The following is a 16159-nucleotide window of genomic DNA, read 5'->3' as shown; positions in this document are numbered from 1 at the left end:
GGGACTGCTGTTACGCGCCTTGGGTGTGTCAATGGACGTCACGGAAGTCCGCTATCCGGTGGCTGCACTGTGGGAACTGTATAAATCCTCGCTAGTGTCCGAAACGATGGGAAAAAGTTGCACTGGAGTTCAAGCGTGGTGTCCTGTTGCGTGATCTCCCGCAGCTATCCTCAGGAAAGCAAAACCATCTCTGTTCACTGACCATCAGCGCTGAGCGCCACATCCAAGTGCGCTGCGCTGTGTTGAGTCCGCTCTGGAGAGGTGAAAACATCAGGAATAAAACTCATTTCATATTTTATATTTGAAAACCGGAGTCACCAGAGATGATGAATTATATTTTCATCTGCCTGCTATGTGGATTGTATGGTGTTCTTGCAAAAGGTGAGTAACACGTTTACTGTGTTAGTGTAAGTAACACGTTTTGAAGTAATGTCGCTAAATGTTGCACAGAGCATCTGCTGTAACCATCTGAGCTGGTGTTGGTAACTTATTTAGCTGCTTAAAGTTCATATTTGAGTATTTTTTTTACTTTTGCTCAAACGATTTAGTAGTAAACTGAATGCAAACTTGTGGTAGCCTGAAGAAATTTGTATTTTACGCACGACTTTTATTCTGGATATTGTTTCCCCATAAAGCTTGAGGGTCCTACAGGGTCATAAGAAATCTTAAAGCGCTTTTAAAGCAGAGTCATTTCCATCACTAAAGCTGAACAATTCAGTCTTTAGTTTGAAAGAAAACAAAAGACGCACAGATGTGCCTCTTCATTGTGGCGCACTGTGGTGCGGCTGCTCATTTATTGCGCAATTAAGTCGTCGGTGCGCTCATGAGTCTGAGGCTATTGAGCCTGTAAATCTCTATTAGCGCCGAGTGCGGTGAGGGAGATAAGCGCTATCCTGCGGGACACTTGTTTGGATAATGCGGACCTCTGTGGCCCGGCTCCTTGTACATTTGGCCCCGGCTGAATGGACACACGCAGGGCGTTGTTTCCTGAGACTGATGAGTTTTTTTTGTTAAGATTTTATTATGCACAACCTAATATTTTTTTTCCATAGTAAATACAGATTATCTGTTATTTAACACAATATATGCCCTAACCAACTGTTAATTTATGTTAAAATACTTGGTTTTTTTTTGTGTTTTTTTTGTGTTTCATCTGTTGTGTTTCATCCAGTTTTTCAAAAACTAAATTGCACTAATCATTAATTTTCTCCTGCTGACTGGCCAAATCAGCAATTGGGGAACAACTTTAAAGCCTAATAGTGTAATTTGGAAAGATAATAGGAACAATAACTTTAAATTTAGTTATTACTTTTTTCCTAACAAATAATTTTAGATACAATCCAAAATTAGTACAATAATGATTTTATCCTAATAATAACTGCATGTCAGAAGAGTCTCATTTAAAAACATGCATCTGATATCATAATAATCATTTCACACACCTATATGAATATTAATCTTTATTTTTATCCATCCCACTATCATGTTGAGATATAATATATTTTATTATGTTTAGTGAAAATGCTAATAATGTCTGATAGAATATCTTGATTTTTTTTCCAAGAAACATTTTTTTTAACCAAATTTTACAAAACAATCTGCAGATTTGATTACAGATTCATGCTGTTCTTTTTAAACGGTTGTAGCCCCCTCTACCTCAGCAATGCCCTACCTGCTCATAAAAGCAAAAAATCTATGTAAATGAGTCAAATAAATAATAATTAAATAGAATGAACTACAACATAAAGTTACTGAGCAATTAAATGAAATTTAAAAATCCACTCCTAAAGTGTCAATTAACCTATAAATACAATACATCCATATAGTCAATTTATAACATTTTAATTATTATTACAGTAATTTTTTGGCTCACTTGTTGCTCAATCACATCGAACTGCACAAATCGGATACATTTTCTGCAGAGTTTTCCATCATTGAAAGCCTTTGACAATAGATGCCTTCAATTTCAGAACAAAAGGGTCTTGAGGTCTGTGTTTAGTCAGTGTAAAATATCAGTTAAGTATGAACAATAATCATTGTTATCCCCTTGAATCACTAACATCAGTGTCATCACATGTTTCTTCCAAAGTTCCTGATAACGCCAAAGCAGTAATTGAACTCTGATAGTGACGTGTGTACGTCTGGAAACCTCCCACAAAAAAAATAATGCCACATGATGGGCGTTTCACATTTCTGTGGTTGGAAATGTGATGATTTTCTTTTGATTTTCCTTGGATGAAGTAGCAGGAAAACAGCACTGACTTATTTGGAAGTGGTGCTTTTGGACACTTCACAGCCTGTTGAAAAGGCCTGGGGGACATCCTTATTTCTCCGTCATCTTCCTTCACCCTGCCGTGTGTGTGTGTGTTTCTGTGAAACACAAGGAAATAGTTTAGGAAGTGAAGGCAGTGTGAGTAATGCTAGATCTGCTGAATGGGGCATCCACTGGGAACAATGATGCTGACAATGAATGGTAATAATACACTTAAGTGATAAACTAACTCGCTGCTGTACAAGTGATTGAACTACTGCTGTAGCAGTGATACAGTTGTGTTGTGAGGAGTTTTTTCAACTGTGTGTTGTGCACTCTGTAAGGAGCAGTCACTGTGAAGGACGGACTTCCCTGAATGATGTTTCCGCTGTTGTTGGGAGGAAGGAAGGGTGGACAGGCAGTCATCTTTATCTCTCATTAATAAACCTCAACGATGGAGTGGAGAAATGCCTTTATTTGATAAACAAGAGGGACACTGCTTACGCATTTCCACACAAGTTGTCAAGTGGCCTGAACGAGGAGATGTGCCGAGGGTCACAGATACCGTAGCCTGGCTGGAGTGCGTGCTGTAGAGCCGGGACTCACACAGACCGGTTCTGCAATCAGTCATGAGTCCGGTTTAGTCCGGTTTGTAATTGACAGAGCTTACAGGAACTATCCACAATATTTATGGGTTGTAAAGTGTTTTGTCTTCCAGGATTTCCTTGGAAAGTGGTCTCATGTAGATCTGGGTCAACACAAAGGGACCTAGACTATCTCATTCATGTATCCTAAACCTAAGATTAGAACTAAAAATAATAACATGAACTATTTTTCCATGTAAGTTTATTAATAAGCAGAACATTTCAATGGTGTCCCAGGACTCCAGCCCCAGAAAGTAAACCTCCTGCTCAGATGTCCTTAAAGAATACATACTACAATTATGCAATGCAGTTTATCAGCGATGGAGTTCTGGGATGTTGCTGTGACTACAGAAAACCTCTGATTGTTGTCCTTTCTTCTGCCTCTGCAGACAAAGAACAAAGGGGGAAGTACAGCGTCCCTATTCTGGACGTGAAAGCCCAGCAGCTGGTCCTTGACATCAACCAGACACTACTGCTCAACTGCAGGTGAGTTTCAGGTAGACAGATCCACGCAAGAAAACCTTAATTTGGGCAACAATGTTGCATGACAATCGCCATCATTGATGCCTGTCAATCAAAGCAAACAACTTCAAACATACTCATCTTTAAGCCTTTATTACTCAATATTACCTGAAGAAATTATTGTCCACCAATCACCACCAAGGCACTCATTAGTTTGTAATTAATCATTTTTTTGAGACACCAAGTTGATGTAGACACAATTTACTGACTTTTCAATCTCACCGACTTTGTTCCGCAAAGATATTCCTGAAGAAATTACTGGTACTTGAGTCAGACTTCAGTCACAAATTTGATTACTTTTGACTTGACTTGACAAAATCAAGAGACTTGCAACTTGACTTACTTACCACCAAGCCCAAACATTTAAAAGTATGTTGTTTAAAAAGTGTACCACGAATAAGTTAATTTTTCTTCATTTCCTGAATCAACTAACATCAACACTGTTCATTTCCAGCAAGACGACACATAATTCCATTCCATCAATTTGTTTGAACCCCTCCAACAGCATCCTCTCAAGTTGCAGGAGAGAACCATGAAGGACTAACGTTACATTTCTAGATGCCAGTAGGAAAAGTTATACCAAAGATAATTTCATTAGGGTGCAAAAATATCAACAAAAAGTAACTTTCAGTTTGCAAAATGTGCGTGTCAAAAATTACAGATGGAGATACGACTCCAAACAAACTTTCAACAAATGCAAATTTTTAAAAAGAATTCAGGATTTTTGTGAATTTAATATATTGTTACACTGAAAATGACATGATAGTTGGTTTAAAGCACATTTTATGGCTTGTTTAGGAATTGAAAATCAAAATTTAGGACTTGTGACTTGAGTTTGGGCTCAAGAGCAAAGACTTGAGACTTATTTGTCACTTGCAATGACTTGGTACAACCTCTGCTAGCCTCTGGCTCTGTCATGGCAGTTATTGTTCTCCAGAGTTTTTGTCAGAAATATGTTGCTCCCTATAACACGTTTTACAAGTTTCATCAGGGCAGTACAAGTTTAAACAATACCTCAAAATATGTGCTCTATGCAGAGTTTGGGTTTTAGTATTTGTACTCAATAGTTTTACCCTAATTTTCCAGGTTCAATGCAAAAAAACATGACAAAATCAGAAAAAGCTTAAACACAAAGGATTTGAGGTTATTAAAGCCCTTTATAGCATTTCATTAGGTCACCAAATGGGACTTAAATTTCTTAAACAAAGACAAGGCTTTATGCTTGTCATAGTAGCCCTAGTGAGAGCTCAGTGCATGAGAAAATGACGTCTTCACGTCTTTTGCATTGTGCACAAAGGCCTGGAAAGTTGCCACATCACTTGGTTGTGCACCTTAGTCTTCCTATCCCCCCCGTCAATTCAATATGCCTAAACAATCAGTAGATAAAGAGATATAGTTCTTATAATACAGTTGAAGGTGAATGCACATACAAAGCGTTTTCTAAGCAAACTTTAACCCCTTGTACCTGTTGACAGGGGTCGCTGGGAGCTGACCTGGGCAATCCCATCAGGTGTGAACAGAGATCAGGTGCGAATAGAGGAGTCTCGCTGCGGCAGGACAAGCCAGCAGTACTGCAGTAAAGTGACGGTCAGCAGCACCCAGACACAGCATACTGGCCTGTTCCACTGTAGATACCGGCAACGAACCCGAAAACAGACCTCCATCTATGTCTATGTCGCAGGTAAGACACTACTGCCTGAGATCCAAGAGCTCAACTTCTTTTCTGTCTTTTTTTCTGGCTGCACTCACAGAGCAGCCCCTTACCCTGTCATGCTTATTGTTTATATCCCCAGGTTAAACAGGATGTGGTGGGTGCTAAATACAGACCAATGCCAGAGAGCCAATTATATCTAAACACTGTTTGTCCCAACAACACATCCTTCTAGATGACTCTGGCACAGTTTCATCCCCCTCCTCCCCTGCCTCTCTTTTCTCAGCCTGGGTCTACCTCCCTGTTGTCTATATATAAACCCTTTTTTACTTTCGTTTACGTGCTACCTCGAGGCCAGGAATAGCCCAGCTGCTGAAAGGCTCAGGCCTGGGCAGAGTTTCCCAGGGCATCAGCCTTATCTGCTCGCCTCAGCCTTGCTTGAAGCATCCTGTGCTTGGGGGAGGAGGGGAAGGGCTTGAAGGGGGTGTGCTGGGAGGGGATGTGTCTCTACAAGGTGGCGGCGGGGAGGTGTGTGTGTGTGTGTGTGTGTGAGAGAGAGAGGAGTTGAGAGGGATAAGATGAAGGCCAGTGGCTCAGTGGTATCATGGGGTAGAGGAGGCATGATGTCTACCCGGCTGGCTCCTCCCTGTCCTGGAGGCTGACGCTGATCGGGGCCGGGCCGGGCACGGAGCTGGGCTGGAGGCCAGGGTCACAGGGCACGCTACTGTTTGGCCAACAGGACCCTCGGGGGCCATCAATCGCTCAGGTCACCATGTCCATTAAGCCTCAGACTTGGCCTGCGGCTCTGCTCAGACGTTGCCTCCCTCCCTGAGTCCTCTATTAGGAATCAAAGCATGAGAAGGAAGCCCTCGGTCCGCTAGTCCTTTGGGTACTTTTGTTCGAATGTTCAGAGATTTGCTTTCCTTGAATAACACCCTACGGTAACAAACAATACAGCGAGCAACACCCACACTTTTTCAATGGTGCAGGACTATTACAGTAGTCGAGCTGGGAGGAGAAAGCTCAGAGAGGCCGTTTGATTGCTTCTAAACAATCTGTGTGTTTATTGTTGACTACAGGCAGTCATTTGCTGAATGGGTATTCAGTGAATGGGTGTGGAGTATGTTTAGGAGTGTGTGTCTGTTTGTTTTTGTTTATTGCTGAGATTGATACTTGGGAGTGTTTGTTTGTGTGTTTGTGCATAGAGGCAGGTGATTGTTTTCTTTCCTCTGTGTGTGCATGAAATTAAAGGCTCATTTCACAGAAAATGATAGAAAAACATGTTTTCTCACTCAGTCAACAAGGTAATTTCCTCTGGGGAGAGAAAAACAAATTCCTCTCACTTTTGTTAAAATGCCTTGCCACTCTTTTTCCCTGGGTTTTGCCTCTCAGGCTACATGAGTTTGTTAACCCTGAAAATGAAAGGGATATCTGCAAACAGCACTCAGACATGAAAAAAGGTACCGCCAACTTTATTTTTGTGGTTAAAAAGAAAAAAAAGTAGTAAAAGATAAGACAGTAAAACAGAGTGCTTCTTGTAAATGACACAAATAAAATGTATCTATTAGAAATAAAAGTTATTTTTTTACTTTTGCACGAACAATACTTTCCAAGAACCAAACTTACTGAGTTTTTTTTACATTTTATTTTAATAATAATCACATTTATTTAAATAGATACCTTTCATACAGGTGATGTAGCTCAAAGTGATTTACTATAATGAGAAGAAAGAAGAAAATAAAAACAAGCACTTTAAAACAAAGGCAAATACTGCACAATAAAGCGTAGCAATCGCATGTATAACATGGAAAAGGCAGCACATAGCAAGAACAGGCCCACTAGAAATATAAAATGTATGGGGGAAAAAACAAGGAAGGCATATTAAGAATAAAACGTGAAACATTACAGTTTGTTACAGAAGTGCTGGATATATTTTGTTTTATTATTTAGAAATGCTTGCATCCCCTATGCTTTTTGGTGTAATAATCGGGAGCAGAGGATTTAAGAGACTGTAAAACATGAATGGGTTCTTCAAGACGACTAGTGAAAAAAGCATTACAGTACTCTGAGCTACTTGAAATAAATGCATAATGCAACAAGTTTTTGTATTCAGTCTTTATTAGTCCATGTTTTGAGATATTTGACTCTGAGGTATCTGTCTTCAGTCCAATACAGTGTTGGGGAGTTAATTGATCACATGATAAAGGAAATACAAAGCACAATATTTTTTCTTAAACTGTGTCCTTGTCAAAAGTTTCAACCAAACTTTTTGCTCTGAGATGAAACTCACAGTATCTACATCCATTGTTTTGACAGTCTATAGTTGTAAGACATTTGAGGATGTCAGCTTGGGCTCTAAGAAGGCACGATGGGTGTTTTTTCAGTCTTTTGATACTACAGCAGAAACTAATAATCAGGATGGTAATCTGCACATTGTTTGATCATGAGTATAATGAGTTGCAGCCCTAAAGTAAATATAGAGCTGAGTCCCAAGAGGTAAGCGAGAAAATATGTTTTTCTTTTGTGAACTAAACATATAAACTGTGCACTTGGTTATATACTCTCATCTATGTAATATTGATATGTGACCAAGAGAGAATTTTTTTTCATGCATTTATTTGACATGTTTATTACCTGCGCTATATGTGTCCCTGACCGCAGTGTTTGGGTTTCAGACAGCCAGCAGCCATTTGTGGAACATCCGGGAATGAGCCCAGATGTGTTGTACATGAAGGAGAAGCAGCCGCTGGTCATCCCCTGCCGGGTCACGCACCCCAACATCACCACTACGCTGGTCAAGGTCAGTGTAGGAAATATGAATGAATTGATAATCTTTTAATTCACGTTTGGTGCAGAATTCAGCTCTGTGGCAGGATCTAATGAGCATCCTTGTTCAGTCACACCTCTCACATCTCTGCACATCATCACTTCAAATATTTTTCCACCGGGGTTCACATATGCACACAGTGCACCATCCCGTTGTTTCCCCCTCTCCAGATCATTCGCCACATTGTTCTTATCTTGGCAGCCATTACACAGTGGCGTGTGTGTCCGTTTGTTTGTCCGTCTGCGGATATGTGTGAAAGTGTGTGCGGATATGGTTGTGAGTGTTGGTGCTTGAGTGCTGAGTGAGGAGGCGAGCGGACAGTGTTACCAAGTGCAAAAAGGAGCATTTAGAGTGCCTGCTGTCTGCATGTTTGTCTGTTTTGGTATGAGTGTATGGATATTTTTTACCTGTGAATGAAAAAAATAACATCTGGTGGCTTAAATCTGCAAGAAAAACCTCCTTGTCAAAGATGCCCCTTTATTTACTGGCTCTTTCCGATGGAGCGGCGCCCATGGCGTCCTGTTGGCATTGTTTCTACCTCTGGAGACGGGACACGGGGTCTGGAGTGCCCCTTTGGCCCCTGGCCAGCACCACTTCCCACATCTCACCCTCCACCTCTTGTAGTAGGAATCCTGGCTGCCAATTTCCTCCAACTGATGCTTTAAGCAGGTGGTTTGTGGGGGAAGCAGAGACAGCCACTGTTGGCTCCAACAGATCAAAGTACAATAAATTCCCTTTAATCACGAACACTGATCATCCATATCACGCCTTGTGCGTCACAGTAGGAAGCTTATTGTAGTATTGATACAATAGAGTTAGCTGTCTTTACAAGATGAGAGACACATTTTGCGGAAGGCACCACTAATATTTGCCAGCTCTGACCACCCGCACATGGAGCAATTAGTTCTTCTCCTTTCTGGGTGGATAATACAGGTCTGCGCGGGTTAAAAGTAAAAGGTTTGTTGTTCCAATAAATGTGCTTCATTTGCACAAAACATTGACTGCACTGCTCAGTGGCACTTTATCAAAGCTACCACTTTATGGTTTGATACTTTTAATGATTTAATACATCTTATTTATTTGGTTGTTTGCTTTAACTGTCATGATTAATGTCCCATTTTCTCTTGCATGTCGTCTTTGTTGAGGTTTTTTGCCCTCTACTGCAAATTAAATTTCCTCTCGAGGGACAGTGAAGGTCTGAAAACACACAGAATAATCTGAACTAGCGAACTAGCTAACTAGCCAACAAGCTACCAACTAGGATATTTTAGTATATCATATGAACAAAACATAAAGATGACTGGCAGTGGAAACTACACCAGTGATTTTCCAAGTCTTCAGCCATGTCAAATATTCCACATTGAGTTTGTTGCTGTGGAAAGTGGCGACACCGGGTCTGGCGTGCAGTCAGATGGCTCATAGCCCACCCCTGGATGGGGTGGCATTGTTGGTAGTTGTTTTCCAGCCACCAAGCAATGTATCACACAAAAATGCAAGAAAAACCGCAAGAAGAGAGACTCAACAGCTTCCACATCAGGCAAAAATTCTGAGCCAGAAGATTCTCCACATTTGAACCCAACAGAAACCCCCGAGGCTGAAGCCATCGCAGAAGTGCCATTATCTGCAGTTCTGCTAATGGCCATGTTTTAATGTCCAAATTTTTTCCCAACATTTTCATATACTTTTATTTAAACTTTAGGATGATGAAAAGTCTTAGGATCACCAAAGTTATCAAAATTCATGATTCATTCATTCATTCCTGAGGTAGACATGAACTTTTTAAGTAAATTTCATGGCAATCCATATAATTGAAAAAAAAAAAAAAAGACAAAAAAAACCAAAAAAAAAACAAGAAGAATGATGCAACCAGGAGACATGTAGGGAACTTGAGAATTTTGGATCCGGGAAGTGCAAAACATCCCCTGCATGACATGTTGTACTAGTTCTCCAAAAGTATGAAACTGATCCTGAAACAGACATGTCTGAACTCCAACACACACACACACACGCGCACACACACACACACACACACACACACACACACACACACACACATGTTTTTGTCCTGCGTCTATCTCCAAACAAATGCCTGGAAGCACTAAGGTAATTACTAAAAATAGCTCTCCTCTTCCTTCATCTCCCTCCTCTAACCTGGCCGCTGGCCGCTCTGAACCAGAACTCCGCTCACTGTCACAGCCCCTGGAGTGTTTTTTTCCTGGAGGGATTATGCACTTTGCCCGGATCTCTAATATGACCCTTGTCAGTGGGAACAATACTCAGGAGGCTCTGCTCTCTTGCTCTCACTGTGAAAGTGACCAGGAGGTCCCGGAGGTCCGGGATGACGGGGTCGACCTGGGGTTCCAGTCAAAATGTCTATATCCTGTAGTAACAGGATGCGAGCAGATGGACTTGAGTCACGTTTCTCATATCCTGACTCCTCGGGCTCCTTCGCTCCTCCTCCTGTTTCTTCACCTTCATGTACTCTTCATGTAGGTTTGGAGGATGGGGGTAAGAGGGGCAGAGGGGGCATGTAGGGCTCTTAGCTGGGGCGTCAGTGAGGGAGAAGCATCTACTTTACAGGACTAAGAAAGGAGGAGGAGGAGGAGCACAGTGGCGTCTGAGAGGGTCGCCTCACTCTGGGAGGGGGGATATCAGCCAGTTCACACTGGGGGTGGTGGGTGTGATGTTAGCGGCGGGGGGGTCTACCTGTTCCCTTGAGAGTGGGTGGGAGGCTTCCACTGTGTCACAGAAACTCTAGTAAACATTTCCTTGAGGCTGCCTCGAAGAAAACAACAAGGTTACCCTGTTACACAAGTGTCCTCGCCAAGGTAGCCAAGAATTATAAAACCAGCAGTGTGAGAATACAGGCAGCATCATTTCAGGCTTCTTTTGACAATGTTTAATCTATGAGCATCAGCTTTTTAGAAGGCACCTGTGGCTATTTTATCATTAAAAGCGACAATAAAACCCCCAAAACTCAGATTTGAGATCCAATTTGCCAAAAATCAAACCCAATTGCTTCTTTGAGTATGACATCATACATCAGTGCATTGTCCAGATTGCCAAGTCTGCTCAAATGCCTATGATTGTTGCTGTTCCAATCCAGCAAATTGAAAAAAAAAAAACAAGGGTCATGTTAGTCCTGAAGGTAGCTGGATGTTAAGGGGAGAAGTAAAAAAAGAAAAAACTCACTGACAAACCTTTATTAAAAGCCTCCATCTTCAGCCAGGAGTCGCTAAGTAGCTAATGTTGCAATGTTACCCATGTACACACTTGAAATATAAAACATAGTTATTCTCAAGCTCCTGTACTCGTCCTTTTAGTTGTGGACCCAACTGCACTTTAAATAATTAGGGTCAACTAGACTCTTGTCTGCTTTTATTGGCTCTCTGTGATACATTACTATGAGGCCTGGAGGATGAGGTAATTTTTAATAAAGGTGGTGTCCACAGAGCAAATTGGTTAAGTTGTGGGAAAAATCACTTTTCATAATTTTGTATGAATTACATCCAACATAAGCCTCTGATGAGACAGTATCTGCTTCCTGCAGGTTCCTTTAATCCTTCTATGTTGTCACGACCCTTTATTTCCAATTCACACTGTTTATGGATTTATCACTCTCTGCCCTCCATCTGAATTTTGCACAATATAATAGACACGTGATTGCAAACAAGCGATTCTAGAAAAACCTGAAGCTGAAAGAGAACAAATTTGATTAGGTTGAAGAGACCTGAGTTTTAAGAGGAAAAAAATGTAGATAATAAAAGTTAACGATGGCAGTATTTACCTGTTGTAATTTCTGGTATAAGGACTTTAGACTTGAGTCTTGACCTTGAATAAGACATGAGAAAGTTCCAAAAAGGAGACGTGACTTTCACTCTGAAAGTAAATCGAAAGCAAATGACAAAGTATAGTTTCCTCCTGTGTATCATTACAGTTTTAACAGGATGTTGCACATTATGTGATCATGTTCCTTCCTTATTTGCAGTGCTTTATGCTTTAAATATCAAATAAGTCATTGTGATGTTTTTCTGTTGCTGCAATCCCCTCATCTCTCCACTTGTACATGAGATTTCAGTTGTGCTCAAAATGTGTCATTGCAGCTGTTGTCATGGTTGTGCTACCGTCAGACATTTAATGGGTGTTGTCCTCTCCTCCCACAGTTCCCCAGTCACAGCCTGAGTCCAGATCAGAGGAACATCATTTGGAACAGCAAGCAGGGCTTCACCATCCGAACCCCCACCTTCTATTACATTGGTCTCTTCTATTGCCAGACAATCACTGACGGTGTCACACACAAGTCACGTATATACTTTGTGCACAGACCAGGTCAGCACTGCAGGAATTCCTTTCATAGATACGAATCAAATTGTACCTTAACGTATAAGTATGTACGTATATTTTTTAAATATATTTTCTATATTTTTTGTCTTTCTTGTCACAGTAAGTAAAATCATGGAGGTGTATCTGAACAGCAGTGGACCTGTGCAGGCCCTGAAGGGGGAGAGACTGGTCTTGAACTGCACTGCCACTGGGGAGTTGAACACCAGAGTCAACATCACCTGGGACTACCCTGGAAAGGTCAGAGCTGCTTTAAAGTCCGTGGAGACTTTGTATGAACCAGAAGAGAACAGGTTTAAATGTTAAATGACCTTTGAAGGAGACCGAGCAGGAGTTTTTCATTCCGTTAACCTGCAGATCTGACTTAAATGGACAGACTAGTTATTCATTGATTTTTAAAAGTAGATACAAAGATTAATCATGACACTTCAAACCAACTATATTTTTTACATTGCAATTGTTGTAATCTCAGGTGGAATGAAAAACCACACATACTTTTTCCTCTTACCTGTAGTGCTATTTATCTATCGACATTGTTTTGGTGTAAGTTGCAGAGTGTTGGAGATATCAGCTGTAGAGATGTCTGCATTCTCTCCAATATAATGGAACTAGATGGCACTCGTCTTGCGGTGCTTAAAGTGCAAAAAAAAAATTGATTAACTCAACAGCAATGCCTCTTTCCAGAAATCATGACCTGGTTACTCAAGATAATCCACACACCTTATTGTGAGCAGTTTCATGCAGGAACTATTTTTTCTCTACCAAAATGAAACCTGCCAACCATATCACCATGCAGAAAGAAGCGTGCATCTATTCATCGACGAGAGACTCATGCTCATGACAGCATGAGATGTAAACATTAACGGCGTCCTCCTTGGCTGAGGTGCAACATCAGCTAGCTCACTGGTGCTTGGTAAGCTAGCTGCAGTTGCACGCTTCCTCCTGCTCAATGATTGTGTTTGCAGGTGTAGTTAACTGGAAAGAAAATAGTTCCTGGAATAACAAAGTTAAATGAAAAAGATTATTTAAATTATGATTTAAGGTTATGCTTTCACAACCTGACAATCCAGAAGTTGATTACTGGTCTATAAAGAAATAATAAGTTACTTTTATTGCATTTAATTAAAACTTTTAAACCTTTTAGAAAGTATGCGTTATCAGAGAACGGTCACGACATTCCTTAAGTAAAAAAATAAATATTTAAAAGAACAAATGTAACTGTCAGAAATTCAATCAAGGAAGCACCAGTATTTTGATTCACAGGTTTTAAAACAAAGTTTCAAGAAAACAAAGGTGAGCCTCCAGTGTAAACTCTGTGGCTGTATCTTCCTCTCCACCTTCAGAATAACAACACCAGCTCTACTTCAAAGAGGCTACTGAAACACAGAACGCACATGTTGTTCTACAATATTCTGACCATCCCAAAGCTTCAGCGTTCAGACCGAGGCCTCTACACTTGCCGTGTGACCAGCGGGGAAAACACAAAACAACAGAAAGTCACTGTCACTGTGTATGGTGAGTGTCTTCCTCCGAAACTGCCTGAAATTTAGATGATTCAACCGGATTCATATGACCAGATTACTCATTGATATTTTTAAAGCTAGTTTCCCTCTGATGGTGATCAGCTTATCTTTTTGTCTGGGTGTGTTGGATGAAGGTCACAATAATGCTAAACTTTTCCATTTGCTTTCTTACACAAATATGTGCATGTGTTTTTCTAATTGTAGACCGTCCGTTTATTCGGCTCAAGCCCAGACATGAGTCTGTGATGGAGGTACAGGCAGGACAGAAATCTTACAAAATCTCTCCAAAACTACGAGCATTCCCCGCTCCTGAAGTCATCTGGTAAGAGGTCCCCTTGTTTCCTTGGAATCACCATCATCCAAATCCCTTTATTTTGGCTTTAGTTTTTTTGCTTCCCTGTCTTAATGTTTATTAAAACCTATTTCTTTTTCTAGCTAGCACACTTCCTCAAAGCCTTTTCCCTTGAAAATTCTGAGAATGATGTTTGCTTTAGGTGCCAAGTATTGCAAAAGACATTTAGTCATCGAAATGATACTAGTGAACTCTAATTTTAGTCTTCTTAGTGGTTTTCCTCCTCAAAACTTTCGTTACTATTGGCAATCATGCAATACACAGCTTTTTTTTTTCCTGACAGGTTGAAGGATGGCATGGTGGCAGCAGAGCAATGCTCCAGATACCACATGGATGGGAGCTCCCTGGTAATCCGGGATGTGGCAGAGGAGGATGCTGGGAAGTATACCGTCCTGGTACGAATCCAAGAACATGGACTCTACCAGAATCTCACGCTCACACTTGTGGTCAATGGTGAGACATTAAATTCTTTACCAATCAATTAACATTTAGCTCCGTCTTAGGCTTCCCTCAATGTTTAAACTTTTGTGTTTGCTTGTTGTTTGACAGTGAGTCCTCAGATAGGGGAGAAGGCAGTGTCGTTGCAGGACCCGGGCTCAGTGCCACGGGGGAGCAGACAAGCCCTTCACTGCACATCTCACGGGATCCCTCCTCCACACATCCAGTGGCTCTGGCATCCCTGCCCGTCCAAAGGCCTGTAAGTAGCCTAAAAGACTTACTGCAGCACAATTTGTGCACATTAAACTCTTGCCAGTAAATCATTGAAAATTCCTCCAGCTGCAGTAAGTTAGGTTAATTATTTAATAGTATAAAAATCTAGAAATATTTCAAAATAGCAGTATTTCATTTCAATCAACTTAAATGAGCAATGTGTAAGATTTAGGCAGAGTGGTGACGACTGCAATTTGTAACCAGCTGAAACTTCTTTTGGTTAAAATTCCTTTCATGTTTTTTAGCTCAGAAAGTTTTTACCGACAGCTGAATTATTTGCAGAGGTCTCCTCCTCTGCAGAACAAATGGACCAGATGATTTACACTGGTAAAATGTTATAGCAGCTCCACATTACAAATCAGGGTTTTTCCAGTGCTGTTCGGCATGTCACAGATAAACCACAAGCCCTGCACCTGCTAATGTGTGCTTGCATTTTTTTTCTCTGATACATTAAGATTCAGACATTCAGGTGGTTTTTACCATGAACTGAATTATCCATGGAAGTCTCTTTCTCTCCAAAACAAACAGATCCAGTAAATACTATTTTTTTGCGGGGCTGTGGTGAGGACATAGCCTCTGTACATGGGTCACCTGCTCTACCAACTGAGCTCCTGGGCACCCTGGATCCAGTCATTTAAATTGTTAATACACTGAATAAAGTAGTTTCAGGTTAAAAAATCTGTGTTTTTGTGAACCTGATTTTTGCCAACTAATTGGCTGCTAACTTTATTGGTCAACTTCAAAATGCAAATGGCCCTATCTAGAGCCAGTGTTTGGTTTGTCCAATGTTAGGTACTGTAGACACATAAACGTGCAATATCTCCATCGATGAGGGCCTGCTCCTCCCAAGGACCTGTAGATATCAATGGCTCATTTTAAGATAAAAACATGATGATTCTAATTTTGGGGTAATTATATAAAAAAGAAAACATACTTATATTGTTTTCCATTTCTTTTAGTATATCCCCCTTAATCCTACACACTGGACCTTTAATACAGTGTAACAAATGAAACAGCAAAAATTATAGTAAGCTATAAATAGTAAAATTCATCTAATGACATGTTGTTGCTGTTTTTAGTTCATATCATATAGTCGTATAGTTTGTATATTTTGTGCATATATTGGCTGCAAAGGCTAAAAATAATATCAGTGTCATGATGTTACAATTATGTTATATCTTGTTTGTTTTATATTATTTGGTGGTGGTGGTGGTGGTGTGTGTGTGTGTGTGTGTGTGTGTGTGTGTGTGTGTGTGTGTGTTTAATCGTGTGTGTTTGCGGCCATATTCATGTGTATGTGTCTCATCATATCAGCGTTTATCTGTTTGCTTGCTTGT

At 40.6% G+C, this 16159-nt stretch overlaps 1 protein-coding gene across 1 annotated transcript in view; it reads left to right on the top strand.

Moving 5' to 3' along the window:
- Positions 1–128: 128 nt before the first annotated feature.
- The window catches only part of flt1 (fms related receptor tyrosine kinase 1), a 37091-nt gene continuing 21060 nt past the window's right edge, over positions 129–16159 (top strand). The window contains exons 1-10 of the mRNA XM_042510881.1: positions 129–381; positions 3285–3381; positions 4893–5098; positions 7744–7868; positions 12059–12224; positions 12340–12476; positions 13580–13751; positions 13964–14081; positions 14395–14564; positions 14661–14808. Of these exons, the coding sequence (XP_042366815.1) occupies positions 324–381; positions 3285–3381; positions 4893–5098; positions 7744–7868; positions 12059–12224; positions 12340–12476; positions 13580–13751; positions 13964–14081; positions 14395–14564; positions 14661–14808 (1397 nt within the window). The 5' untranslated portion in view covers positions 129–323. The remainder of the gene's footprint in view (positions 382–3284; positions 3382–4892; positions 5099–7743; positions 7869–12058; positions 12225–12339; positions 12477–13579; positions 13752–13963; positions 14082–14394; positions 14565–14660; positions 14809–16159) is intronic.

Source organism: Plectropomus leopardus, chromosome 21, assembly GCF_008729295.1.
Source record: "Plectropomus leopardus isolate mb chromosome 21, YSFRI_Pleo_2.0, whole genome shotgun sequence".
NCBI classification, from domain to species: Eukaryota; Metazoa; Chordata; class Actinopteri; order Perciformes; family Serranidae; genus Plectropomus; species Plectropomus leopardus.
The sequence above is the reverse complement of the archived record's forward strand: the minus strand, read 5'-3'. Positions and strand labels throughout refer to the sequence as shown.